We start from the raw sequence: 24,460 nt of genomic DNA on the forward strand, positions 1-24,460 counted from the left end.
GCCAGCTGGCTTATTCCCCAAAAACAGCAGATCCAACTGAAAGAATGTGTGAGACTTTGAGCAGCTACAGTCACCATTTCTGGGCACTGTAATGACTTGCATTCAGACAACTGGCATCTCACACCCAGCATACTGTGCAGCCTTCCCTGTGGATGGTGTAACCAGCAGCAGAGACAAACAGACTTCCAGGTACAAACACAGCTTAACAAGGAGGGGAGAAAAAAATTCTGCAAACTGGAACCCTCCTCATGGAGGCCTGTACCTGGAAATGGGAGGTCACAGGACAGGAAAGCAGGGACACAAAGGGACACAGGCAAGAGGTTATGAAGGGCTCTGCACAGGTGTGGATGATGACTTGATATCCGCTTCCTTCTAAATCCTGATTCCAAATCCAAACAGAGCTACAACACCTGGCCAATGCAGCCGTTGGCTTTACGGAGGATCCAGCGAGACTGCAGAGCAGTGGAGCATTAACTGTGTGTTGGACATTCCTCAGCTCGTGTACTGAGCTCTCTGCTCACCTGGGGCTGGCCAGCACAGCTCCCTCTGCCACCAGCACTAGCTCAGTCTTCACAGCCCTCAGTGCTGACAGCCTGGCCAAAATGGTTTCTTTTGTGCTGAGAAACCACTCTGGGAGAGGCACAGAGCACTGATGTGGTTTGCCGAGGGGACTGTGTGGTTGGCAGCAGCTTGACCAAGAAAAGCAGCTTTTTTCCACTGTGCAGGATGTTCTTTGTAGAGTGTAGCATGAGTCTCTGGGCGAGGAGCTTTATTGACTGTCCTTGCCAGAAGCTGGCGGCATCCTTTGGGCACCAGCACAGCTCCCTGCTCCTGGGCACTGTGTCCCTTTGCTCTCACAGGTGATGCAGCAGCATCTAGTGGTCAGGTGTTCTAAGGGCCTTAGCAGGGTTCCCATCGGGGGCTGGGTCCTGACCTGTCTCTTTCCTAAAGAGCAAAAATCCTCCAGCAGACTGTTTTCACTTGACAAATTGAAAACCATCTGCTACAATGGTTTTTCCTGGTTTCAGACACACCTGTTCTGCCATACCCTCAGGAAACCTTTGCTCTGGCCTGGAAAACTCAGAACAGAGATGGGAGGTCAGCTCTGACTGCTGCTGTTCCCACACAGACTGAGTCACCTCCGCCCTAAAACAGATCCAGTGGTGCTGGTGCATGAAAGAAAAGCCTACAGGCTACAGTTTGTATATATTTATATTTGTCTACAGGCTACAGCTCCCATGCTGCAGTGAGCAAGAGGGAAAAGCAGCTCATGGCAGTCTAAGATGTGTTTTTCTTCCCTTCTGAGTTGCAGAAAGGCTGTGAGTGAAGGGAAGTGCATTTTGTGGAATGGTGTTTCTGTACAATTTTTAGAAGAAATGCTGAAAGACTACAATAAGCCTTCAGAAAATAATCCATTTTATTAGAGCATAACCCTCTAATTCAGGCTGTACTGCTTTAGGAGATGCTGCTTGAAACTCTCCATCAGCTCAGGTGCAAACTGATCAGCAGTCAAATTCTTAATGTTCATGATCTCTTGGTGGGCTTCCTGGAAGAGCTGCTTCCCCACGGCTTCTTCCACCCGCCTGCGCCACTCCGTTAACTTCGGCCTCTCCTCAAACAGGTCATAGCCAGCACACACAGGCTGCAGAGACAGACAGAGCACCCAGGACTGAGGCAAGCAAGGCATTTGCCAGGGATGGGACCAAATGACACATGGATATGCTTCTGGCTCAGGGCAGCAGACAGTCATGATGTTAGTGGAGCTCATCTCTGGCTCTTGGGCCATGGGGGCAAGTGGTGACATCCTCAGCAGCTGCTGTCCCTTGGGACGTGCAGCAAAGAGCTCAGCCATGGCTAACCCAAGAATGATCCAATGCAGAACATGGAAGTCTGTGCACAGCAACACAGCTCTTCCAAATATCTGTGCTTTCCTGCCTAGTTTGTAACTTATCTTTCTTTCCTGATGAATTCTGTCCATATTTCTATAGAAAGAACTGTTTCATCAAAGTAGTGTTTTCCCAGGAAACTCAATGGTGGTCAAAGTCAAAAACGAACAAGACTTAACCCCAGGGAAGATCTGCCATTACAGAGTGGGGGTGCAGCAGCCTCCCCTTGGCCTGGCCTGCCCACAGCCAGACTCACATGTCCAGCAATGCTGGGGTTGATGCTCACCTGCATGAGCTCCACCAGTGCTACGATGTCTGCCAGAGAGACCTCGCTGCCTGCGATGAAGGGCTTGTCCTGCAAGAACTTCTCCTCAAACTGCTTCAGAACGACGTTCAGCTCCTCAGTGGCAGACTCCAGTTTCTCTGGAGGAAGTGGCTGGCCTGTGAGGAGAGGCAGCAGTGCCTGGCAGGGAGAAGAAACAAGCTGCTTTTTATGTGTTTCCTTCCAAATCTAGTCATCACACTCTCACTGCCACTCTCTGAGGATCCCTCACCAGCTACGCATGAGAACAACCAGAACTGCTCATGAACCTTGCCAGGTTAACGTTAATGTCAGTCATTACTTCCTGCCTCTCCTTGTCTGCTGCCTAGAAATCTGAAAATTCACCCACAAGAGTCTCCTCTCAAGGGAAGACCATATCATCTGCCAGCATCTTTGTTCTGTTTTCCAGAGAGAGATTGTTTTCTTTCCATGAGCACTGAGCTGTGGCTGGGGGGAGCTGCTCACCCAGGATGCATTTGCTCTGGACCTTTGGTTGCAGCATGAAGGATCCAGGCCACTTCAGCAGCCAAGTCAGTTTTGTTCCTCTAACTTGGCTTGTACATTTGCTGAGCAAAGCCCTGCACACAGGCAGGACATTTCACTTGCAGTCCTTAGTGCTTAATTTTTGATACATAATGGTTTTACCTTGGTTATGAACAACTTGCTCGCCTTGGCACGGATGTTGGCATGCTGCCAGGACAGGTACTCATCAACCCTAGCCCTTTTTTGCAGGTCAGATGGGTACCAGTGATCAGGAGTCTTGAATTTCCGGACCAGGTACAGGAGGATTGCAATGCTGCCGAGAGAGCAAGACAGACCGGTGAGCTGATCACCTGAGATTAAAGCACTACATCCTTTCTTTTCCCCACCAAGTTTTGCACTGCTGGACAAACCTGCTGGGAAGTCAGGTAGAAGTGCAGCAGGGCACAGCCCAGGAGGGAGTTTGTGCTGCTGCTTGTGGACCGCAGTCTCTGATATGAGGTAACTGCCCAGCAAGACAGGTGTGGTCTGCCAGGACAGCTTTGAGCAAACAGAGGCTGCACAATGAGTTTATATCAAATCTGAGCTTCACCTCGCCTGGCCATCCAGCAGTGGGTGCTTTGTGTCAGATTTCCTGCGCTGACCTACAGCCTCCAGCTGCAGGCAGAGAGTAGGACAGGGGGACAGGTATTTAAGCTCAGAAACACTGCCTATAAAGTAGCAAAGTAGCTCCAAGCAGCAGCTTTTTCTACTATTAATGTCGTTCAAGTTGCTTACGTAAGACAGCTGCTCTTGAAAGACAGGTTTGTTATGTACAAGTGAAACATAGGATAGGAAAACAAAAACCTGCCTGGACTGGAATCCCAGCAGTACATTGGCAGAATCCAAACACTGGGATAAACAATAGAGTAGAGGATTGAGCTTAGTTGAGCCTCACCTCTCTGCTAAGGTGAAAGAACCATCCCTTAGTGCAGGCACCTTCATCAGGACATTCACCTTCTGGAACTCCTCCGTCTTGTGCTGCCCTGAGGAGGGAAATGAGAACTTTTACTTGGCAGGGATACTTAGGACCTGTTTGTAAACGCCTGAGGAGTTTGTGGGGACTGTCTGGCTTCAAGTTCTTGTTTTTGATTGTACAAATCAAGCCTTGTGTCAAGTTTATAAGCAATGAGTAAGTGCTGCAGGGTGAGCAGGGGGCTAGCCCTGTGGTATCAGCTTGCTTGCTTATTGCCTGCATACCAGACCCACCTTGAGACCAAGGGCAGGATGGTTAAGAGTCCTTTCATACCAACAGCACTTGACAGCTTGGGGCTCCAGGTCTGTGCCTGGAGGTAGCTGTCCTGTCCAAACCCAGAGGGAGCAACAAGCACCTTGGAGGAAAGAGATCTCACTATGCTTTCCTCCAAGGAAGGGAGGACAGTGAAAGCAGATATGTTTTTCTGGAAGATAATGTAATTTATATTGAACTACGCTTTCTAAAGTCCACAGATGAAAATAAATTCCTGTGATTCTATATAAAGCCATGGGTACTTCATTACAGATCTTTCAATTAGCTCCTGTGCATTTTACATTATCTTCTGTAAGAGCAAATATGGATTTGGAGTTGCTTTTAATCTATCCTGTAGGTCCTCCCTAAAAGGTAGGCAGAGTGAACCTGACAGGAGAAGGTGCTTTGTTCATCTGAGGCCTCGTTCTACTCCATTCTGTCTGAAACCAGTCCCAGAAGCCTTGTTTTATGTGTCTTGTTTGTGACAGCCTTTTCCACCCACTCACTTCTGTCACATGTGGCTGCCTGGGTATTCAAACCTCTCTAATGTGTAATTAACCTTGTGCCACGTCCTGCTGTGTGAGCCATCCCAGAATCTGTGTGCCAGAGGAGATGCTCTGGAAGCAAATCTAGCTTTTCTGGTACTTGGCAAACCTGATTTGTGACTATTCCTGTCACTTGGCTCACAGCCCATCTCCCCATCCCCCCTCAAAAAGACAAAGCGTGCAGATTCCAGGTCTTCAGGTGTCCTTTGAATGTCATGTGATTCCTGTCCATTCTCACTCTTTCAACCTCTTTCATTGACACCTGCCCTAGTGGGAGCTGAGAGCTTTTCTGGGGCATCACATTTAACCCACCAGCTCAATTCTGAGTATCAGTTCCCTCAGCTTGTCCTTATAAACCGTGCAGTGACAGGTTCCAGTGCAGTGAGGAGCCCTTAGAATGCAGTGACAGGTTCCAGTGCAGGGAGGAACCCTTAGAATGCAGTGACAGGTTCCAGTGCAGGGAGGAACCCTTAGAATGCAGTGACAGGTTCCAGTGCAGTGAAGCCTCCCCCACTGTGGTACCCAGTGCAAGTACCTGCAGAGCTTCTCCATGGCATGGGAGGTGCAGGTGCTGCAGGAATGGGATGAGATGCACCCAAACCACCCATCTTAAATTCACAGGCCAAAAGCAGGCACTGTTGGCAAGGGGCAGAGAGCCTTTGGAATCTGTGATTTAATTCCCTTTCCTTCCTCTCACTTCCCTTATCCTGGCATTTCAGTTCCATTTTCTTTGGTGCTCTCATTCCTTGCCTGCCAGTCTCCTCTCTTTTGCTCCAGTGTCCCACCACAACAGTTAATTGTGAAAGAAGGGGAAGGACACAAGATGAGCCAGCCCCCAGCTACAAACAATTGCAAAAATTTTTGCTATGAGACAAGTGGGAGGAAAGCCACAGTAAGGTACAACCAACGCACAGCTCAGGTGCAGGGGAACACCCAAAGACTCAACCACAACACATCTGAGGTTTGTCTTAAGTTGGAGCCTCTTTTGTTCCTTTATCAATTTCAGCTCCAGGAGCCTTTTCATCTTTCACTGTTTTTAAGCATTACTTACTGAGGCCTTTTTATGCCTAATCTTAATTTCAAATCCATCAGACACCTGGAAAGGCTGAAGGATAGGTTTCACCACCTTCAGTTACAAAGATAGATGATACAGATCTTTGAACCTCCTTTGGTGAAAACACACCTTTGGACAGGCTCCTAACAGTTATCAGTTGGTTTTAACCCAACTAAACTACCTCCCTTCATTTCTCAGTGTTCTGAATACTGGCAGCTGCACTGTCTTGCTCCACAGCCTTCACAAGCTGGTACCCAGCCCTCTCAAAATAACCTGACCACAAACCACTTGACCCAGTAGAACCCCCAGAGGTTCCCTAGCCCTGCCCTGCCCTACCTACACATGGGGATAGCTCAGCAAACTGGTGCATGACGAGCCTCCCAAGGGGGTGTTAACCTCTGCCAAGAGGGGAAGGGCTGCTCTGCAGCCACTGCTGCTGCTTACCAGAACACAGATTTTTCTAAGTTGAATTACTGAAACAAGAACCACACACCTCTCTCTGTATGGCCTTGCCCACACAGAAATGCCCCATCTCTGCAGCTTTTTGTTTCCCATAGAAATGGGGAATGCCTCAGACCTGGCACATCCTGAGCGCTTCTCAGAAAAGCGTCTGTTTTTCAGAGAGCCATTGTCGTCTGGGGTGGGGCCGATCTCAAAGATCTCACATGCCCTGGCAGAGCCCCGTTTGCTGCACAGGAGCACAGGCACTGAAATCAGTACTTAAAATACAGCATTGCATTGGAGAATTGGGTATTGTTTCTGTGTGGGCACCGGCACAGGAGCAGCAGGAGGGCCACCCCACCCTCTCTGAGCATCTGGCACTGATGGGGACGGTGCCACCCGCGGGCTGGAATCGAGCACATCCCGGGAGCGGCGGAGGGAGCAGCGGGACACCCGCAGAGCCTGGGGCTGCCTGGGACACGGGGGATCCCCCACCGCCCCCGCTCACCTTTACTCAGCTGCACCCGCTTGAACTCGAAGGGGATGTTGTTGGCCCGGGCGAAGATGTAGAGCGCCCGGCAGGGCTGCGAGAGCAGGTCCAGGTACAGCTCCAGCCCCATCGTGTCGCTGCTGCTGCCACCGCCGCCTGTTCCTGTTAAATCCCGTCCCGGCCGGGCCCGCCAGCACCGGGCCCGCCCCAGCCGGGGCGGAGCGACACAGCCCGGGGCTCCCCCGGGGCCGGTGCCTGGCACAGGACAGGCCTGGTGCCACCCGGGCAAAGTCTCCACTGGGCTCTGCCTCCTCCCGTCTGCTGGCTTATCGGCTTGTCCCGATAACTCCCCTTAACGATAAAGAAGCCAAAGCTCGGCTGAGGGGATGCGAGAGGCAGATGCTGGCTTTGCCCGTGGGAGATCACAGCTCTTGCACAAGAGGACTTTCCATTCCTGTGACTCCAGCACCAGCCCAGACACATGTGCTATGGAAAAACAACTCGAGAACAAGAACTCACAGCAGGAGAACACACACTGCTTCATTGCTGTGAAACAACCTTGCTCCTATCTTCACAACATTCAACCACCATTCCCAAAACCCATCCCTTCAAGATTCCCAGCTTTCAATCATTTATTGCTAATGCCAATGTGTGCATTTATTGCTAATGCCAATGTGTACATTTATTTTGCTTTTCCAAAAAGTAAGCCAGAGCTGGAGCCATTCCTGATGGAGGAAAAGCAACCCTTGGAGAATAGTTGCAGGCCACAGCTATATGGCAGCTCTGCAGCTAAAATTACCATGGCATGTGTCAAATACAGACTTAGGACTTGCAGTGACACAAGCTGGCTCCAGGATACTCACATTAGACATCAGACATTTCAGTTTGCATTAATATCAATCTACACTTAATAATACCTGCTGTTACCTCTAGCACAGAACATTGGAAGGAAACAACATAGGCAAGAAAAGGACAAGGCACAAGCCTGTAACAGTGAAAAGTCCTCTTAATATCTTCATCCCTAATTATAAAATACCCTGAGTTGGAAGGGACCCACAAGGATCGTCAAGTCCAATTCCCGAGCCCAAGAATCTTTATTAGACACTGTTTTAAAAATATATATATTATTTAATATTTACTTAAAAGTTGGAGTCACTGCAGCCTAGAACAGCTCTTCAAACACATTTCTGCTACAGGCACTACACAGGTGTTTATGCATTTGCAGACAGACAGAACCATTGTCCCAGCACAGCAGTGAGGGCCCAGCCCTCACCACTGGAGGACAGCACTTCCATCAGGCTATGCTCAAGAGCTGGTGGTAATTCTCCATATGCCAGCAGGATAGAATGCAAAGTCCTCTTCAAGACAACTTGTATCTCAAAAGTCATCTCTTTTTTTTTTTTTCTCTTTTAAACCAGTAACTGAACTCTGTCCACAGTGTCCTCGAAAGAGGAAAAAGGCCTGTAATAGCTGACTTCAGATATGATAAGGTTGAGGAACCAACCATTGAGGGACCATGACTCAGTGTTGCTGTGTAGGGGAGCAGTCCATGGCCTGTCCCACGCAGCAGCTTCAGCCATCTCAGCTTCCATTCATTCAGGCTCGTCTCTGTGCTCGCTCGTTCTGTTCAAAATTAAAGTTGAGAAGGTGACTGAAGATGCCCCTGTCTCAGAGTCACACAGAAGGGACTTCAGGGAGGAACAGGACAATTTAATAATCCTTTCTGTCCCAGTTCTCAAACATTCCTAGTCTACAACTCAAAATCTTCATTTTTCAGGGCCAGGTATTTGTAAATTCTCATATTAGAGAGCAGAACAATTGCCCAAATCATGCAGCACAAAGTCTATTAAGGATCCCTAGTCCACCCGTCTGGCAAGGTAAATGCTACCCTGCTTTTGTCTCAAAGCTCTCAACTTCACACTGCTGTACAAAAAAGGGCCTGAAGATATCTGTACATAAAGTCTTAAACTCTGTCATGACAAAAGGTTTAATCTTTGTATTTTGCTTGCAGTCTTCTGGGTAGCTGTCAATACCCCAGCTACAGAGGTAGTAAAGAGAAGGGCAGAATAGAAAAAACCCACCAAAAATCAGAATTGTTTTGGTTGAAAAAGACCCATAAGACCATTGAATCCAACCATTTACTGCCAAACCTACCACTAAATCACATCCCCAAGTGCAACACCAGCACATCTTTTAAACCCCTCCAGGACACTGCCTAACTTTGACAGGAAATCTCTTTCTCCCCTCCCCACCCTTTCTGAGTATTCCATAACGATGCACCCACAAATGTTGCCTTCACACTGAACTGTACTGTCTCAGACAAAGGAAAGGATCCTGGACACTAATACTTGTGCTAAGCATGAACTGCAAGAAAAAAATCAAACTGCAACTTGTACAGTTTCTTTTCTTCCCCATTTCAATTACCTTTACTGTCTTCTCGAGCTTACACAGAGCTCCCTCATATTGCTGCACCAATGGCTTCAGTGAGTTGCCTTTCACTGGGTGTTTCTTTACATCCTGGATGCCAGCATCCCTCAACATCTGCAGGAACCGCCGCTCCTGCACAGAACAGACACTGGAGATGAGGCACCCCACTGCCTATCAGCTAGAAAATGAGCATGTTTGGAAACATGCTGCTTAGGCAGGAAATAATTGAAGTTTCCAAGCAAAAAGCTCAGCTGACTGGAAAAGGTGGGAAGTTTATGATCCTTATGCTCCTTATTATCCTTATCAAATGAATCCCACACCAAAGACATACCTGAATTCTAAGGACCAAGCTGAAAGCAACACCTGTTTCTCCTGCACGAGCTGTTCTTCCAACCCTGAAAACAGAAAGTAGCTTCAAGTCAGTTTAGCCCCACAGTCACTGCCATTATCAACTCCAAGATTCTGATGTTGACATTCTCCAGTTTTAAGAAAGTCTGATTCCAAGCAATGCTCAGCTTAGTTTTTAGCTAGAAAACTATTTGCGTATTAAAGTAAAAAGAAAAGCTAAAAGCCCTTTTAAGTGCATGTCACCTTTGCGAAATATTTCAAAACAAACCAAGCTCAGACATCTTCATTTTGTTCCTGTTGTCTCACCGGTGAATGTAGGTCCTGATGAACTGTGGTGCATCATAGTTTATCACATAATTCACTCTTTTAACATCAATTCCTCGGGCTGTGGCATCTGTGCTGATTAACCTGTTTGTAAATGTGTATATATATATATATATAGTCATTTTCAGGTAACATCTCAAGCACTACAGACACAAATAAAACACAAGTGAACACAGCACAACTCTGGCTAGTCTCTGTTCAAACTGGACAGTCAACCTCTGCCTCTAAGCCTGGCAGCAGCACTGCAAGTCACTCCTAATTGCCACTGGCCTTATTAGCTGCCCACAGACCTCCAAGCATCACTACAGGCTTGTCACCCTCTGCTGAATGTCAGAAGTTACTGGGTGTTTCCAGGTTCTCCAAGCATGCCAGAAGCCTCCCAGCTCACTGGAGCTCACAAATCTCTAAGGAATCTGAGCATTCCATACAAGCATGGAACACAAATAGTGAGGTAAGGAATTCCAGTAGTCAAGGAGGAATTTATACACCAGGTTTGGATACAGAGAACACCCAGAAAATAAGTATTTACCTTTTCCTCAGAGACATTCTACAGATACAATCTCATATTGCTACCAAAAGCACAATGCAAATCAAACACATGGAGAGAAGTAGATCTGTATGCCAGTCTGAGCAGGGATTGCTTCAGTAGGAAGCTCTAACAATAAATACAGTTTCAGCACCAACATCCATTTCTGCCCTAGCAAGTACCAGATACCCAGCACAAACATTAAACTCCAGATTTGCAAACCTTTGTGTTTTGGGCACACATTTGTATTTATTGCTTGTTATGAAACACCACACAGAAATTCAGACTGCAGCTAGATTGGAACAGGATAAACAATTCAAAGACTCAAGTCCAAGTCTCACACCCATTCTGCAACAGATTCCTGCATACTCCGTTTTAGAGGACCCCATGTAACTGTGTCCTAATTCTGCTTAGCTTTTTACACTGCAAACAGCCTGTGCTGGAAAACATACAGGAAACTAGTTTAATATGCTCACAGTTGTATTTTTCCTTGTTCAAACTCCTTCATGGTTCTCCTTCTCTCATTTGGAGCTAACCGAGAAGAAAACTCTGCCACCGTGACTCCACCAAAGGCTTGAACCAGCAGGAACAACCTGCAGGTAAACAGGAGAGAAACTGTCACTGCCCTACCTCTGTAAGATCCCTTGACAGATACCTGCAACTGTGGTCTCATTCATGTTTACCTGTGAGAGGCTTCCCTGGAGTTGGTGAAGCACAACACGCGGGTGAATTCCATTTTCAGCATGAAATACAAGAGGAGCAAAGGCTTGGAATTCAGGTCACAAGGCACGTAATATTGCTGTAGACAACAGGGAAGGAGTTCAGAGAGAAATTACTTCTTGCCAAGACTATCTTCCCTGAAACCCACTACTCATCCATGACCTACACAGGCTTGCATGTTTTATAGCTGACTAACAGCAGCAAAACCAGAGCCATAATGCCACCCTCTTTAGAAGAAACAGGCTGGCAGGACACAACACAAATGGAGACAGGAGACCTGAGCTGTTCTAATGCTCTTACAGCTCCAGGGCAAGTAACAACATGCACTACCTTCCTGCCTACAGGCTGGCCTGTATGTACATGTCTTGAAATGAATGTTAGACATAAGGACAATTGATAGGTGCTACTACATTATTATGACTCCCTAGTTCCACTCTGCATTGCTGCTAAACTTAATTCCACATTAAGAGAGATAATTAAAATAATAATCGAGTCTTAACCAAATGAACATTATGTAGTGAGAAAACAAATGTGTAAAGATACAGCTCTCTGGGTCATATATACTCCCAAAACCACTTTTGCAAGGAAACACAGGAAAGACATATTTGTTTTAGGGTGAAACCACAACTAGATAGTCCCAAATTAAACACATCTTCAATTTTAACTTATTCAAAAGAATTCACATCATACCGATAGCCCCTCAGGGAGAGTGTATTTATTATTAGTATCTTGTTCAGTTTCTGTTCCATCTCCATTTTTCTCAGAATACACAGACGTGAAGAGACGAGGCTGGAATAAATCCAGCTGCTGCAATTTCTCTGGGTCCTGGGTCAGTGTGGCTGAAAACAGCAGTTTCTGTAAGGGTATCTGAGGAGAGCAGGAACTGAAAGAAACAGCACACAGAAACTGGGCTTTTAAGGATGGGGCAAAGGAGTTTCACCCCAAGTGCCTTCACATGATATAATGGAAGCAATGAATGCTCTCTGATGCTCTTTTCCTGCCCTGGGCCCTTCCTGTAGGTTCTTTTCCACCTTTGTTTTATGGTGGAGCTCACAGACAGAACTGGTGAGCATTCTCAGTCAAGTGCACAACCCCAATCCATCACTCCTGCTCAAGTCCCTGCACCCTGGTTACCCATGTCCTCATTCTAGTCATGTTTTCCCTTGGCCATGCATCTCAGTTTCTGACATCTCTGCCATTGCTGTACAAAAACAGCAGCTGCAGATAGTTAATTTCAAGAGTTTTCCTCCAAATCCATTACTCAGCTTTACCAGAAGGCATTACTATAGTTCCTGTGCAAATGGATCACAGATTTGCAGTATTTGTGCATTCTTTTGATGCTCCTTTAGTCTAAATAAGGAAAGCCTGGAGAATACAATACTGAGTTTGAAGGACATCCTCTGGCATCAGCTGTTCACTGCCCTGTTCTCTTCTGAGACATTTGTCAGAGGAATCAAGCTTTGAGAGTGTGTGTGGCAGTGTACAGCGGAGCAGGGCAGTGACATCCAGGTGCTGCTGTCCATACTATCACTTCAAAGAAATGCACTCTGCAACTTACCTGGCTGCTGTTACAGGCCCTGGTTTGGTTCTTTGAAAAAGCATGTTGGAGCCAGAGTCATTTTCTCCTCGGAATGCAGCTTTGACAATTTGGTTCAGACAGTTCTGGTGCATGTCATCAATCATACGGTCAGCTTCATCCACAATCTGAATTCACAAGGATAAAAACCACCACTTGTTAAATACTGGGAGCTTTTATTTTCCTTTGTATCTGTAACCAGTGAGCCAGAACATATGATAATGGAAGCTTCTAGTCAATAGAATTGCATTCCTTGCCCATCCTTACTCCAAGTTTGCAAGAGCCTAAGAGAGAAGGGGAAGTGGGCGGATGCTTGGGTGTCACGAGTTGGAACCAAACATCTCATCTTGTGACTGCTCCCTGCACAATCTGGAGTGCAGACAGGCCCACACAACAGTTCCAGCAGAGAGGTATTTATGTTCCACACAAGAAGCAAGCAGGAATTGCTGCTGTAGCAGGCACTGCACTCAGATGGGAGAGCTGTGGAGGTGACTCACCAGGAAGCGAAGCTGTGTCAGGCTGAAGCCCGGGGTCTGGTTAATGTGATCTGTGAGCCTCCCTGGTGTTGCCACGACAATGTCAGCCAGGCTGCAATAGCCTGTCACTCTGAAAGGACAAGCAGCCCATCAGTAAGTCTCTCTTCACAATAAAGCCTGTAGCAGAGACCTTAAGAAGGAGACCTTAAGGTTTTCCTACCACTCAACTAACTGAGGAATAACAAAATTCACATATGGACTTGACACTGGGGAGCATGCAGGGGCAGTGGTGGACACTGAACACCAGTCTCCACTGTGCTGTCTTATTTTAAACAGAAAGTGTCATTCCTCATTGCTCTTCAAAAAAGTTTAATTGCAGCAAACTCCCACACAGTCATATGTACCCGTGGGCACAAGGTAAACGTTTGTATTCTGAGCATTTGCTGGTGAAGAGCCCCAAAAATCTAGGAAAACATTATAATGACAAAATGAGGGTAGTAACAAGCACTGTGACAAAGACAGAACCACCAGAGTCCAGCATATAAAACCATTACCCAAAATCATGATAGCATGGTGCTGTGCTGCAATAATCTGTATCTTGACCCCACCTTAATGAGATTAATTAGCTTGCAATCTCTATAAACCTTGTCAAAATACCTTTTAACCTACTTTTTCTGGACAAGCATCTCCTGCTCCTTTGCAAAAGATTTCTGGCCAGTAATCAAAACGACCTTCAGACCTGTCCCATCAGTGTACACGTTGAACACTTTACTCACCTGCAAAGAGATGGGTTTTGTCAGCTGCCACAGAATCAGCTGCAGTAAATACTTTCCACTGCATGAACAGCATCAAACCCACTGGCAGGTCTTCAGTATGCTTCACAGAACAGCCAAAGGATTGGCTGCACCAGCCTGTCCCTCAGCCCAGCTCTGCTCAGAGCCAGTGAGGAGCCACATACCTGCTGGGCCAGTTCTTTGGTGGGCAGAACAACCAGAGCTCGTACGTGGCAAACCACTCGATCTAACAGAACCTGCCAAAATAAAGGCCAAGTGAGTCCCTGAAAGAACAGGGGAGAGCAGAGTTCTTGAGCCTAATCTAGCAAGAGAAGATGGGCTTGACACATTCTCACAGTTTTATGTTTCCATTTTTCTCCCTCCACTCTTCCAACTCCTCACGCTGTGCCTGCTGTCTGAGAAAAGGAGTGGGATGCTGACAGAAGCTCCCTCAGACAGCTCTGAGCTGAAAATCTGACGCCTTATATCCACAAATGCCTTGGCTTTTTGACCTACTTTTGAGTTCAGGTTTTGCTTGAACAAAAGCAACGCCAGCATTTCCCCTAGAGACACTTCCCTGAGGATAAACTCACCTGTACAATGGGTATGACAAAAGACAGGGTCTTCCCACTGCCTGTGGGTGCTGAGACACAGATGTCCTTGGGGCGGTATCCTCCCCTCCCCATCAGGTACCCATTGGAGGCACTCTGGAGAATGGCAGGAATCACCTCTGCCTGGACTGAGCAAAACCAGAAATAAACACAAACTGTATGCTTAATGAACTCACCAATAACTAAAAATGCTATAGAAAAGCATTTTTGAAGTTAGAATATGTGTGCTGGCTTCCCAACATAGCCCTGACAAGCCTCTGACACAGCCTAAGTCTCCAGGCTCAGTGGGACTAAGGTCACCCTCTATCCTTATCCTTGCATCCAGCTGTCCTTTAATCGATTTAAGAACCAACATTTATTGCACTTATTTGCAAAACTGGCAAAATACCAGAAAACAAAAAGATTTCTTCTTTTTCTCTGGGTATTTTTCTGGTGCTTTAATGAGCTGAATGAGTTTCCAGAAAGCTCTGATCAGCAGCAGAGCTGGTGGAAAATCAGGAGCTAAAACACAAGCTTCCACAAGGAGGAAGACTGTGAGGACCTAAGTAAGACTTCCCTCTTTGGGCAGCTCTGAGCCATTACTCCAAGCTGTCTTTATGAGTAGGTAACAGACTTTTACTCAGCCTAAACAAAACTTTGAGAAAGGAAGGTTAAATCTGCTGCAATCACTTTCATGCATTACATTTCATCCTGTATTGTACTTCACTGCCTACATAAAATATCCAGCACCAGACTGCAGGAACTCTGTAAACCCCTCTAGAAAGAAACAAAAGCACTATCAAGGCACCTGGAAAAAAGGACTCTATTCCATTCTTCTGCAGCTTTTTCAGCAGCCGGGGATGGATTCCTGGGACGTCTCTGACTGGACACAGATTATCTTTGATGCGTTTCTGCACCCGTTTGGGTTGAGCAAGCCACTGTGGTAAGAAGGGCTGGACCTGAGGCGAGGGAAAGGAGAGTATGGCAATACCATATGGAAAATGAAGAATGTAAGAAGCATTCTTTTCCTAACCATCATCAAAATTCAGTCAAGCTGGTTACCTTCTGCACTGGCTTTTCCTCATAGTCTCCCAGAATCATCATACTGGAAGGTGGACAATTTGCCTCTTCCCCTGAGGCTACTAAGGGCAGCTCCTCCTTTGTAGTTTGATTTCCTTCAGCTTTTTCACTGCTCTCTTTCTTCCCTGTTTCATCTCCTTGTGCTTCCTCATCTGTCTTCTTCCTTTTATTAGACTTGTTTTTAAAGTTGTTTTTGTTTTCCTGTTGTTTGACGTGTTCTTCAGAATCTGGAATTTGGATAACAGCAATACAATGCTACAGATCAGAGCATACCACAGAAAAGGGATGTGGCAATATTACAACACAGGACTTAAGCAACAACTTCCAAGCTCCTTTTTCCTAAGTCCAAGTGCAGAAGTCAAACATTGCTTTGTTGGTATAGATGCAACAAGACTGAGGTGATGTGCATGCTTCCCTCCTCCCCTTACACTAAACTGATCCTCAAAGTTTGCAATACAGGGCCTTTCCTTAAAACAAAAAGAAATTTGGAACGTATTAAGGAGATGAAAAGAAAATCAAGTAAACTGGGAAAGGTACTCAAAGGGAAACTCGTGTCCACTTTTCTGTGGAAAGAGTCAACCACAGTGAACTGAAATCCTACAGCCTCACTTTATCCTTACCTGCTTCAGTCCTCTCTCGCTGCACTTTCGATTTTCTTCTATTTGCTTTCTTCTTCTTTGTGGGGCTGCTGCCATCTGCTGCCTCCTCAGTACCAGCCCTTTCCTCCGAAGAGCTGCGGGGCTGTTGTTTTGTCTTTAGCTTCTTCTGTCTAAGAGCACTGGGTTGCTCCTCACTCTTCCCTTTCTTCCTCTTTCCCTTCCCTTCGCCGGGCTCCCCCCCGGGGCTCAGCCCCTCGCCCCCTGGGCCTTCCCTTCCCTGGGGCTGCGCCTCTCGCTGCTTCTTCAGCTGCCGGGCCCTCGCCTGCTGCTGCAGCCGCTCCAGCAGCACCCGCGCCCGGTCCTCCTCCTCCTCCTCCCGCTCGTGCTCCGCGCCGTACCTGGAACAGCCCACACGAACCCCCTCAGGCACCACCGCCCGCACAGACCTCCGGGCACACACCCCGGCCCAGCCCGGGGCTGAGGCAGCCGGAACAGGGGCAGAGGAAGGGTGCAGGAGGGGAACAGGAGGGAAGCAGGAGCGGGGAGCGGGAGCGGGGAGCGGGAGCGGGGCCGTGCCCGCGGTACCTGCGGATACAGAACAGCGCCATGGCCACGCCGCGCCGCGCGGGGATGACGTCATCATGCCTCGCCGGGGAAACCTCCGGAAGGCGCGGGGCGGGTGCGCCCCCTGCCGGCCGGGGTGGGGCAACCCCCTGAGGGGAGAGGCGGGAACCCAGCCCGGGAGCCTCAGGGCGGGACAGCGGAGCGTCGGTGAGGGACAAGCACAGCGCCAGTGAGCAACAGGCTGGCACAGCACAGCTCCAGTGAGGGACAGAGCACAGCTCCAGTGAGGGACAGCAGAGCGCCGGTGAGGGACAGAGCACAGCGCCAGTGAGGGACAGAGCACAACTCCAGCGAGGGACAGCACAACTCCAGCGAGGGACAGCACAACTCCAGCGAGGGACAGAGCACAGCGCCCGTGAGGGACAGAGCACAGCGCCCGTGAGGGACAGGCTGGCACAGCACAGCTCCAGTGAGGGACAGCAGAGCGCCGGTGAGGGACAGAGCACAGCGCCGGTGAGGGACAGAGCACAGCGCCGGTGAGGGACAGAGCACAGCTCCAGCGAGGGACAGAGCACAGCTCCAGCGAGGGACAGCGCACAGCGCCCGTGAGGGACAGAGCACAGCGCCCGTGAGGGACAGGCTGGCACAGCACAGCTCCAGCGAGGGACAGAGCACAGCGCCCGTGAGGGACAGGCTGGCAGAGCACGCTGAAGCTCCCCACAGTGCTGCAGGCCCTACAGAGCTTCCACGGCACTGAGGGCCATCCCCGCTGCCTGGAGCGGGCAGTGTCAGCAATGTGGATAACAGCATTTCCCCTCAGCGAGGAAAAGCTCTCCTTCCTTGCTCATTTGGTCACACACAGGTGGCACATCCTCAGAGGAAAGCTGCCCTGAAGCAGCAAGCACAGGGCTGTTCCAAGGACTGCAGCAATAGGAGACACAGTCCAAAAACAAACCTGGATCAGCAACCCTGGTCAGCAGCCCTGAACCTATAGCAGGGTAAAAATCACTGGAGTGCTGTCACAAGCCAGCCCCAGGGACTACCACCACAGTGTGAAATAATGTGTCTAAGAAACACAGGCAAACCCAAAACATTCCTTTTGTTTGCTTTAGGATCAGAGCAAAACATGTTAGCAATTGTGCAACTGCATCCCCAACCAGCCAAAGCCTACACCACCACAGCTTACTTCTAAATCTTTATTTGTTTTCTACACAGAGAAAACAGAGGAATGTTGAAGCAGCAATATTTAAACACACTAGCAAGGAGCCATCAATCTGTGAGAGTGCTCAGAGTGCAACACGGGGCCATTTGTGCCGTGGTCTCTGCTACAGGGCATGGTGAGGGGAGGTCCAGGAACAGCCTCTTCAGACAGACAGCAGAGCTCTATGCAAAGGTGGAGCCGTTCCAGCCCACGTTGGCAGCATTCATGTCGAAGTAGTTGATGTAGACCCTGCAGAAGGAGGAAATAATGACCTTATTAACTCATTTATGTAAGTCATGACAACACAACAGGGGAGAGTGCTTCCCATTCTTCTGCCTGAAAAAAGAGCAAGCTTAATTTTTACCAAAAATCTGGTGGAGCCTTCACACAGCCGGTATTTCTCAGTCCTTAAAATTGTACTTTTTCTGTTTTAAAACTCAAATTCTTCTGCAGTCAGGGACTGTCCAGACACCGGAGAGCTTTTGTTTAGCAGCCTGTCAAGGATTTCCAGAGATCAGCCCTTTTTGTTTCTGAGCAATGCTCAATTCCTCACACATGTCACACAGCCTGGCAGCCTTGCAGAGCTAAGCAGGCCCTCAAAGCCAGGCTCTGCAGGTCTCCCTTCAACCCTCACAGCACCAGGTTCTTCCCATCCTTCACAGCTGCACACAGACACTCTCCCAAACTCTGCAGCCTGCAAGGGAGCTGCTCACAGCCTGCTGGCTTCTGTTTTTGTCTCTCATCTCCAGCCTGTTACTACTCCTTGCTTGTGTTTTCAGCCTTGTTTCCCCAGAGGATAAGACATCACACCTCAAAGGAAAAGACACACTGGACAACTTGTCAGTGCTCTGGTGTTTCTCCCTACTCTCAGAGCAGAAAGCCATTGAACAGAGGACACTCCAGGGAAAGAGGCACCAAATTCTTCTGTGGACGTGAAAGTGCTGCAAGCAATCACTTGGTATTTTCCAAAACACGTGGACTTATTCTTGGCTTTTTAAATTTTTAAATAGTCTTTTCAAAGCAGTTTCAGAAAGCCAGATAAATATGGTTAAACTGTGTCCCAGCCTTACCTGTCTGCAGATACGTGCAAGTGCTTTGAGATCAGATCACACAGCATCTTGGTGTAAGTCTTGTTCTGCTGCCCTCCTATTTTGCCGATGCTGTAGAGGCTGCAGAGTGCGCAGGGATCAGTGGAGCCCCCAAAGGACATCATCTGGTCAGGTATGATGTGCACAGCTATGTACTGCGGGAGGGAAACACTCCATTACAGGCTGTCTGAACTGCCCTCTCCAGACGAAAATTTGCTTTAGGTACCAACTCTAAGCAGGGCAGTTGTATTTGGGTCAGGCAGCTCTTCAGTGCTGGCCTTTGCGCACTTTCCAGGCCCAGGGGAGGCTCAGGACCGGCCCTCGGCCCGGCTCTCAGCTTTAGGAACGCGGTTATGGTGCACAAAGCCGCCGGCGAGCCAGGCACTCCTGCCCGCCACAGCCTCGCCACCGCGCGGGGCGGAGCGAGAGAAGGGCCCAAAACCTGTGCATGCGTGCCGGAGCCCGCATCCCCAAATCACGGAGCGAGACGCGGGGCCTGCCGGAGAGCCGGGCAGAGATTCGGTCTTATCGGGCTCGGCTCCTGGGGCGCTGCGGTGGCTGAGCCGCCGGGAGCCGCCCGGAGCGCTCGGTCTGTCCGAGCCTCTGCGCGGCTCCGCCGCTCGAATCGCGACCGCCGGCACAGGCGCAGCACATCCCCGGCTACGTGAGCGCCGCGCTCCTGCAGGCCCGGCTGCTACTCCAGGCAGGGGCCGCGCATCGGGAGGCTGAGCACCGCGGGTGCGGCGGGCACAAGCTCCTTCCCCCGGGGCAGCCGCGCTGTGCCGCAGCTGCTCCCTCGTTGGCCGCGGCCCGGCCGCCGCAGCGAGAGAGAGCGGAGATGGCCCAGGGCCGCCCCTCCCGCCGGGCACGTGCTCGCCCCGCTCCCGGCCCCGCCGCCCGCCCTCACCTGCGCGGGCTTGCCAGTGGCCTTGGCCAGCTGCTGGGTGAGGTCGCCCAACAGGCTGTCGGGCACGGCGTCCTTGCAGACATTGGTGTAGATGGCGAACATGGGCATGGTGGCGGCGGCGGGGGCGGCGGGGCCGGCGATGGAAGCGTACCCGAGCGGCGGGAGCAGCACAGCGGAGTGGCTGCGGAGGCGTCAGCGGCGCTTTTAGTGCGAGGGGCCGCCCCGGACGTGCAGTGGCTCCGCCCGGCAGGGAGGGCAGGGAGCGGGGCGGGGTCACACCACACAGCGGCTCCTGGGCGGCAGCGGACGCCTCCGGGGACAGGCTCCTTCCGGCAGGGCTCTGCCCGCTCCGCCGTTATTCCTTGGCTTTGTTACTGCTGCTGAACATATTTTGAGGGTTTGTTGCAGGCTCCTTCCTGGAACGGAGTCCGGGCGCGCTGGGTTAGCTCATACGTGACCAGCACATGTGATACTACCGCTGTAGCGCTGCCACTGGTTTCTGCGGGATCAGGCCCAGAGAGGGATGTGGGCCTCTGCTTGGCAATTGCGAAAAGGGATACTTACTTGCCCTGGCTCCGAGAATTTTTTTCTTTTGCACAATTAACAGTTGTAGAGGTTTTGCTTTAACTGTGTACAGCTTTAGCTCGGTGTAGTTAGAAACGTATTCTCTAATTTATTTCAATCAAATTAAAAATTACCTATTGTTCCTCAGCCTCCCCGTCTTCAGATCATATTTTTCTACTGGAAAAGGGCAGAAGTGAATTTTGTTTTGCTTAGGAATGAAGTGGCGCGTGTCTATTGGGAGGCGAGAGGCAGCAGAGGCGAGCGCTGCGCTGGGCTGTGTGATGTGATGCACGTAGGCTGCCAGGGCACGGCTCCCCTCCCCTGACTCCTGCCTGTCCCGACGGCGGCAGCGCTGCTCTGCTGCACAAAATGACTCACAGGGAGGCTAAAGAGGATCAGGCCCGGAGCCCTCTCCACCCAGACATTTCACACACAGCAGTCATGCGCTGCTGCTGCTGCTGGAAAACCTGCCCATACGTACATGTTACATATGTGAACACTCATGGCTCTGAATGAGGAGTAAGGGAAGGGAATACATTGGAGTGACACAGGTTATAATGCTGAGAGCTGGAGCACTTCTTACTCTAGTGATTAACAGTGCTTAAGAAAGTGACTAAGAACCGATTAAGTTTCCTCCCTCTGATATCCTCAGTTCCCTGCCATTGCATAGTCACATTTATTCCTCTCACCTTCCTGCCTCACAGATTTATTGCATGGAGGTGGGGTGGGGATTCTACCTGTGCAGGGAGAAAAGCTTGAGAGCAATGTCACCACTGGTGTGCTTGTCCTGTGGCCTGCCAGGCCCAGAGTGGCAGCCCCTGGCTCTGCTGCCACACAATCTGCAATTTCATTCTCTTTTGCCTCCCTAAGAAAAGCTTTCACCAATGCAACTTCCATCTGTTATCCCAACAAAGCATTTTTGTTGTTTGAGGTGTAGGTCTGTATTTAAAAAGTCTGTGGCTGCAAAGCAAAGCTGTGGTAGGGACACAAAGAGATGTTAACAATAGAGTTCAGAACAGGGGTGTGATAAAGTTTGCTCGTCCAGAAAAAAAATCATAATACACTTAACTATAGAATTTCAGGATACTGAAATACTCAGTCTTTTATTTTACTTTGGAAGCAAATGATCTTATCTGACCAAGGGCTTTAATAATAAATATTTGTATGCAAATCTTCCTTTCATAATTAATTTACCACTTCAGTCCCTAGGAATGGCTTACTGTGGCTTGCTGTGCCTCTGCCTCATTCTGGGCTGTGCTCTAATCTTCACTGTCACTACAAATTGTTGAATGGATGAAAAGGGGAGGGCACAGCAGCGAACAGTGGTTTTTTCCACTCACTCCCTCTGTCTGTGCTGAGCCCTGGGAGACTCAGAGCATAAGTTTTTCTGCTACTCAGCTAGATATCCCTGTAGTGTTAGGCCTAAAGAGGACGTGGACTGCAATCCATCTCTTTTAAATAAGAGGTAATCGTGTCTTTGCTCCTTTAGAAGGGAAGTCCACCTGCAACATTTGTAGCCACATTTATTAACATTTATAAATCTTGAAACGAAGTCAAGATATAGTTATCTCTTCTTGAAATTTGGCTCTTGAGCAAGGACAGGGCAAAGGCAAAAGAGGTGTTCATCTTCATAAATGACTAAACTTTTTTTGAAAGGAAAGCTTCTATCCAAGAGTATTTTGAGAAAGCACCATTCATCTCAACTACAGGCCTTCCCAGAGTAAAAAGAAGGTCTCAGTCATAAGATTTCTGCTGCATTTTTATTTAGGCAGCAGGCAAGATGTTAAATAGCAGTGGGTAGCAGCAACTAAGATACCAATGCCTCTTGAATTTGGCAAATGCCAGAAGGTGACTAGAACTGAAGTTCTCAAACCACAGTGAGGGTTCAAGAATAAGTTGTGATCACCCTAGGGCACCTCAAGCAAAGGTGGTGTTATTCCAGTCCACATTTCCAGGACTGATGTCAAAGAAGCTGATGTAGATTCTGGAAGGGAAGGCAGGCACCGTTAGCAGCTGAGAGCAGAGTGCTGCAGGCTGGGCAGAGTGCTCCTGCACCAGGACACACAGCCATGCTGCAAATCTCCCCATGGGCTTTATCCTTCTCAGGCCTTACACTCCCTTCCTCCTGCCCTTTTTATTGCCATATCTACTTGCATTCTGGAGTTCCTAGTGATCAAGTTATTGTGTCTGTACCTGGTCTTTTGCACATGATAGCTGTGGGTACATACAGTGCCTGAACCTACATCATTTTAACAAAGGAATTCTGCAGCTTCTGGACATCAGCATTGGAGCGCATGCAATGGCTCCTTTTTTCTCTTTAGCTGGGGAGTTGCTCAGTTGATTTGGCATTTAACCTCCCCAGTCAGCACATTAATAGAGAAGGCCAAAGGACCAGCCTGGGATGAATAGTTTTAACAATCTGTGGAAAGTCATGTCAGAGAAGTTGCTGTATGAGCTCACCTGTCAGATGGTATTTTCAGCTTTTTGCTCTCAAGTCACAAAGCAGTTTGGAGTAGACCTTGTTCTCCTGCTCCCCTACCTTTCCTGTGCTGTAGAGAAAGCATGTAACACAAGGGTCTGTGGAGCCACCAAAGGACATCACCAGATCAGGGGAGATCTGTACTGCTAGATACTGTTGGAAGAAGAAAATTAATGTGTTTTTTTTTTTTTTTTCTGTATTAAGAAAAGTTTTGAAAATTCAGGAAGGCATTTCTATACCAAAACTGCAGTGAAAATAAATGCATGTTTTTCATATATAAGGCTTTCATTTGTTGACATTTTACTGTCTACATTTGCATTCTACTCTGAGATATTCACTGCTGTGTCAAAGGCCAGTACAAAGACTCCGTAGATTTTAGGCTTCTGAGTCCAGGTGCTCCAGGAGTCATTATAGTTCATTATTATTACAGGTCATTCCAGTGACCTGTAATATCTCCAGCTCCTCCTCTGAGCCACCAGGCTCTCCCTGCCTGTGTGGGAAGGTCAGGGTGAGGGGGGTGTGCAATGGTACCACAGCCGCATTGCGTTCCAGAGAGATTTTGCACCTCACTGGCTCCTGCTGCAGTCTTCCCTGCTGAGGTAAATGTGAACTGACACAGCAGAGGCCTAAATCAACATCCCCCTCATTAAACAAAATACAGCCTAATCCTGCTTTTGTTCTTGATATCAGGAAAAACAGAAGAAAGTATCTATGTTAATATTAATGACCAGCCCACGATTTTCCCCGTTGCTAATACACAGTGTCAGATCCACACACTGGGGAATCTAGGGATCAGTTCCTCTGGCATTCATCTGCCTCCTGTGCTGTTCTTACCCACGTTTATTAGCAGCGCATCGTTGGAAGTCGGCAGCAATTAACCCTGGTGGTAAAACAAGCTAGTCTGAGTACCAGGAGTTGTCTGGGTAATTAGTCTTGGCCATCATTTACAGTTTGTTTGGGTGTAAGGTGCATCAGACCACAGCAGTACAGGATAAGCCAAGGAGATCCTGCTGAGGTACCACTTGCTCAGCCCTGTTCTCCCCTGTCTGGACACCATGTGCTCTCAACTTTATGCCAAGTGTAGGTACATCCATGCCTTTAACATCTACCCAGGAAGCAGGTTATCACTATTAAAAGAAAAAATGAGTTGAAGCATTAATCAGCATTATTTTCTTAGAGTAGTTTGAAAATATTTGGAACGGTTCTTCCAGTAGGAAAAAACCCTATTTGATTAAAAATCTGCATTTTTCTGAAGTGCTGCAGTTTCCTGTGTGAGGACAGCTCTGCATTCCAGCCCACCCTAATCCTTTCCTTCTTTCTGTGTTATAACTAAAAGACTCTCCCCTTCCTATTGCCTCCTTTGTCACGAAGAGCTTGTATGCCCTCTTCAGAAAAATATCTTTGTTATTCCCTGTATATTTCTAAGTCTCATTACATATCCCTTCCACACAGCTGCACAAACCTGTTCCAGCTGCATCCCAGCCCTGGCCTCTAGCTTTATATTCAGCTGTTATGCAAGACACACCCCTTGCCCCCCCCACCAGCAAGTACTTGTTTGCTAGACTGATAAAAATTGTCTTTTTTTAAAGAGGGATAGAACACATCAGTTTTACATAAGAATTTGACGTGTCCCAGTGCATAGAGAAAAGTTTGCTGGGGAGCCCTTTCTGTAGGCACCAAAACTTTATTCTTTCTACAGTTAAAGCATCACTCCCACAGCAAAATAAACATTT

At 48.5% G+C, this 24,460-nt stretch overlaps 3 protein-coding genes across 3 annotated transcripts; all 3 read right to left on the bottom strand.

Annotated features, from left to right (window-relative positions):
• Positions 1-1,399: 1,399 nt before the first annotated feature.
• Positions 1,400-6,712, bottom strand: GSTT2B (glutathione S-transferase theta 2B). The gene is made up of 5 exons (XM_023937715.2): positions 6,504-6,712; positions 3,626-3,713; positions 2,854-3,004; positions 2,173-2,349; positions 1,400-1,642 (listed from the first exon to the last, which is right to left on the bottom strand). Exons 1-5 carry the CDS (start codon positions 6,613-6,615, stop codon positions 1,436-1,438), a joined length of 735 nt encoding a protein of 244 aa, XP_023793483.1. The 5' UTR covers positions 6,616-6,712; the 3' UTR covers positions 1,400-1,435.
• An 848-nt stretch (positions 6,713-7,560) lies between these two features.
• On the bottom strand, positions 7,561-16,569 carry DDX51 (DEAD-box helicase 51). The gene is made up of 16 exons (XM_086855733.1): positions 16,510-16,569; positions 15,946-16,322; positions 15,308-15,552; positions 15,054-15,204; positions 14,249-14,394; positions 13,841-13,912; positions 13,552-13,658; positions 12,904-13,012; positions 12,389-12,534; positions 11,521-11,713; positions 10,794-10,909; positions 10,587-10,703; positions 9,567-9,668; positions 9,244-9,307; positions 8,910-9,044; positions 7,561-8,108 (listed from the first exon to the last, which is right to left on the bottom strand). Exons 1-16 carry the CDS (start codon positions 16,530-16,532, stop codon positions 8,082-8,084), a joined length of 2,130 nt encoding a protein of 709 aa, XP_086711859.1. The 5' UTR covers positions 16,533-16,569; the 3' UTR covers positions 7,561-8,081.
• Positions 16,570-17,670: 1,101 nt separating this feature from the next.
• Positions 17,671-19,818, bottom strand: MIF (macrophage migration inhibitory factor). The gene is made up of 3 exons (XM_086855772.1): positions 19,685-19,818; positions 18,760-18,932; positions 17,671-17,938 (listed from the first exon to the last, which is right to left on the bottom strand). Exons 1-3 carry the CDS (start codon positions 19,790-19,792, stop codon positions 17,872-17,874), a joined length of 348 nt encoding a protein of 115 aa, XP_086711898.1. The 5' UTR covers positions 19,793-19,818; the 3' UTR covers positions 17,671-17,871.
• Positions 19,819-24,460: the final 4,642 nt, after the last annotated feature.

Source organism: Cyanistes caeruleus, chromosome 18 (genome assembly GCF_971803275.1).
Source record: "Cyanistes caeruleus chromosome 18, bCyaCae1.hap1.1, whole genome shotgun sequence".
NCBI lineage: Eukaryota > Metazoa > Chordata > Aves > Passeriformes > Paridae > Cyanistes > Cyanistes caeruleus.

What these genes read in the sequence shown, in the direction of transcription:
- GSTT2B (XM_023937715.2), bottom strand. Translation starts at nt 6,615, where the DNA reads ATGGGGCTGGAGCTGTACCTGGACCTGCTCTCGCAGCCCTGCCGGGCG. An exon ending in GCGGGTGCAGCTGAGTAAAG is followed by an intron (nt 3,714 to 6,503) that starts GTGAGCGGGGGC and finishes TTCCCTCCTCAG; the next exon opens with GGCAGCACAAGACGGAGGAG. An exon ending in GCAAGTTGTTCATAACCAAG is followed by an intron (nt 2,350 to 2,853) that starts GTAAAACCATTA and finishes TCTCCCTGCCAG; the next exon opens with GCACTGCTGCCTCTCCTCAC.
- DDX51 (XM_086855733.1), bottom strand. Translation starts at nt 16,532, where the DNA reads ATGGCGCTGTTCTGTATCCGCAG. An exon ending in GCGCTGTTCTGTATCCGCAG is followed by an intron (nt 16,323 to 16,509) that starts GTACCGCGGGCA and finishes GGGCTGTTCCAG; the next exon opens with GTACGGCGCGGAGCACGAGC. An exon ending in GCGAGAGAGGACTGAAGCAG is followed by an intron (nt 15,553 to 15,945) that starts GTAAGGATAAAG and finishes TCCAAATTCCAG; the next exon opens with ATTCTGAAGAACACGTCAAA.
- MIF (XM_086855772.1), bottom strand. Translation starts at nt 19,792, where the DNA reads ATGCCCATGTTCGCCATCTACACCAATGTCTGCAAGGACGCCGTGCCC. An exon ending in CCACTGGCAAGCCCGCGCAG is followed by an intron (nt 18,933 to 19,684) that starts GTGAGGGCGGGC and finishes TCCCTCCCGCAG; the next exon opens with TACATAGCTGTGCACATCAT. An exon ending in TTGCACGTATCTGCAGACAG is followed by an intron (nt 17,939 to 18,759) that starts GTAAGGCTGGGA and finishes CTCCTTCTGCAG; the next exon opens with GGTCTACATCAACTACTTCG.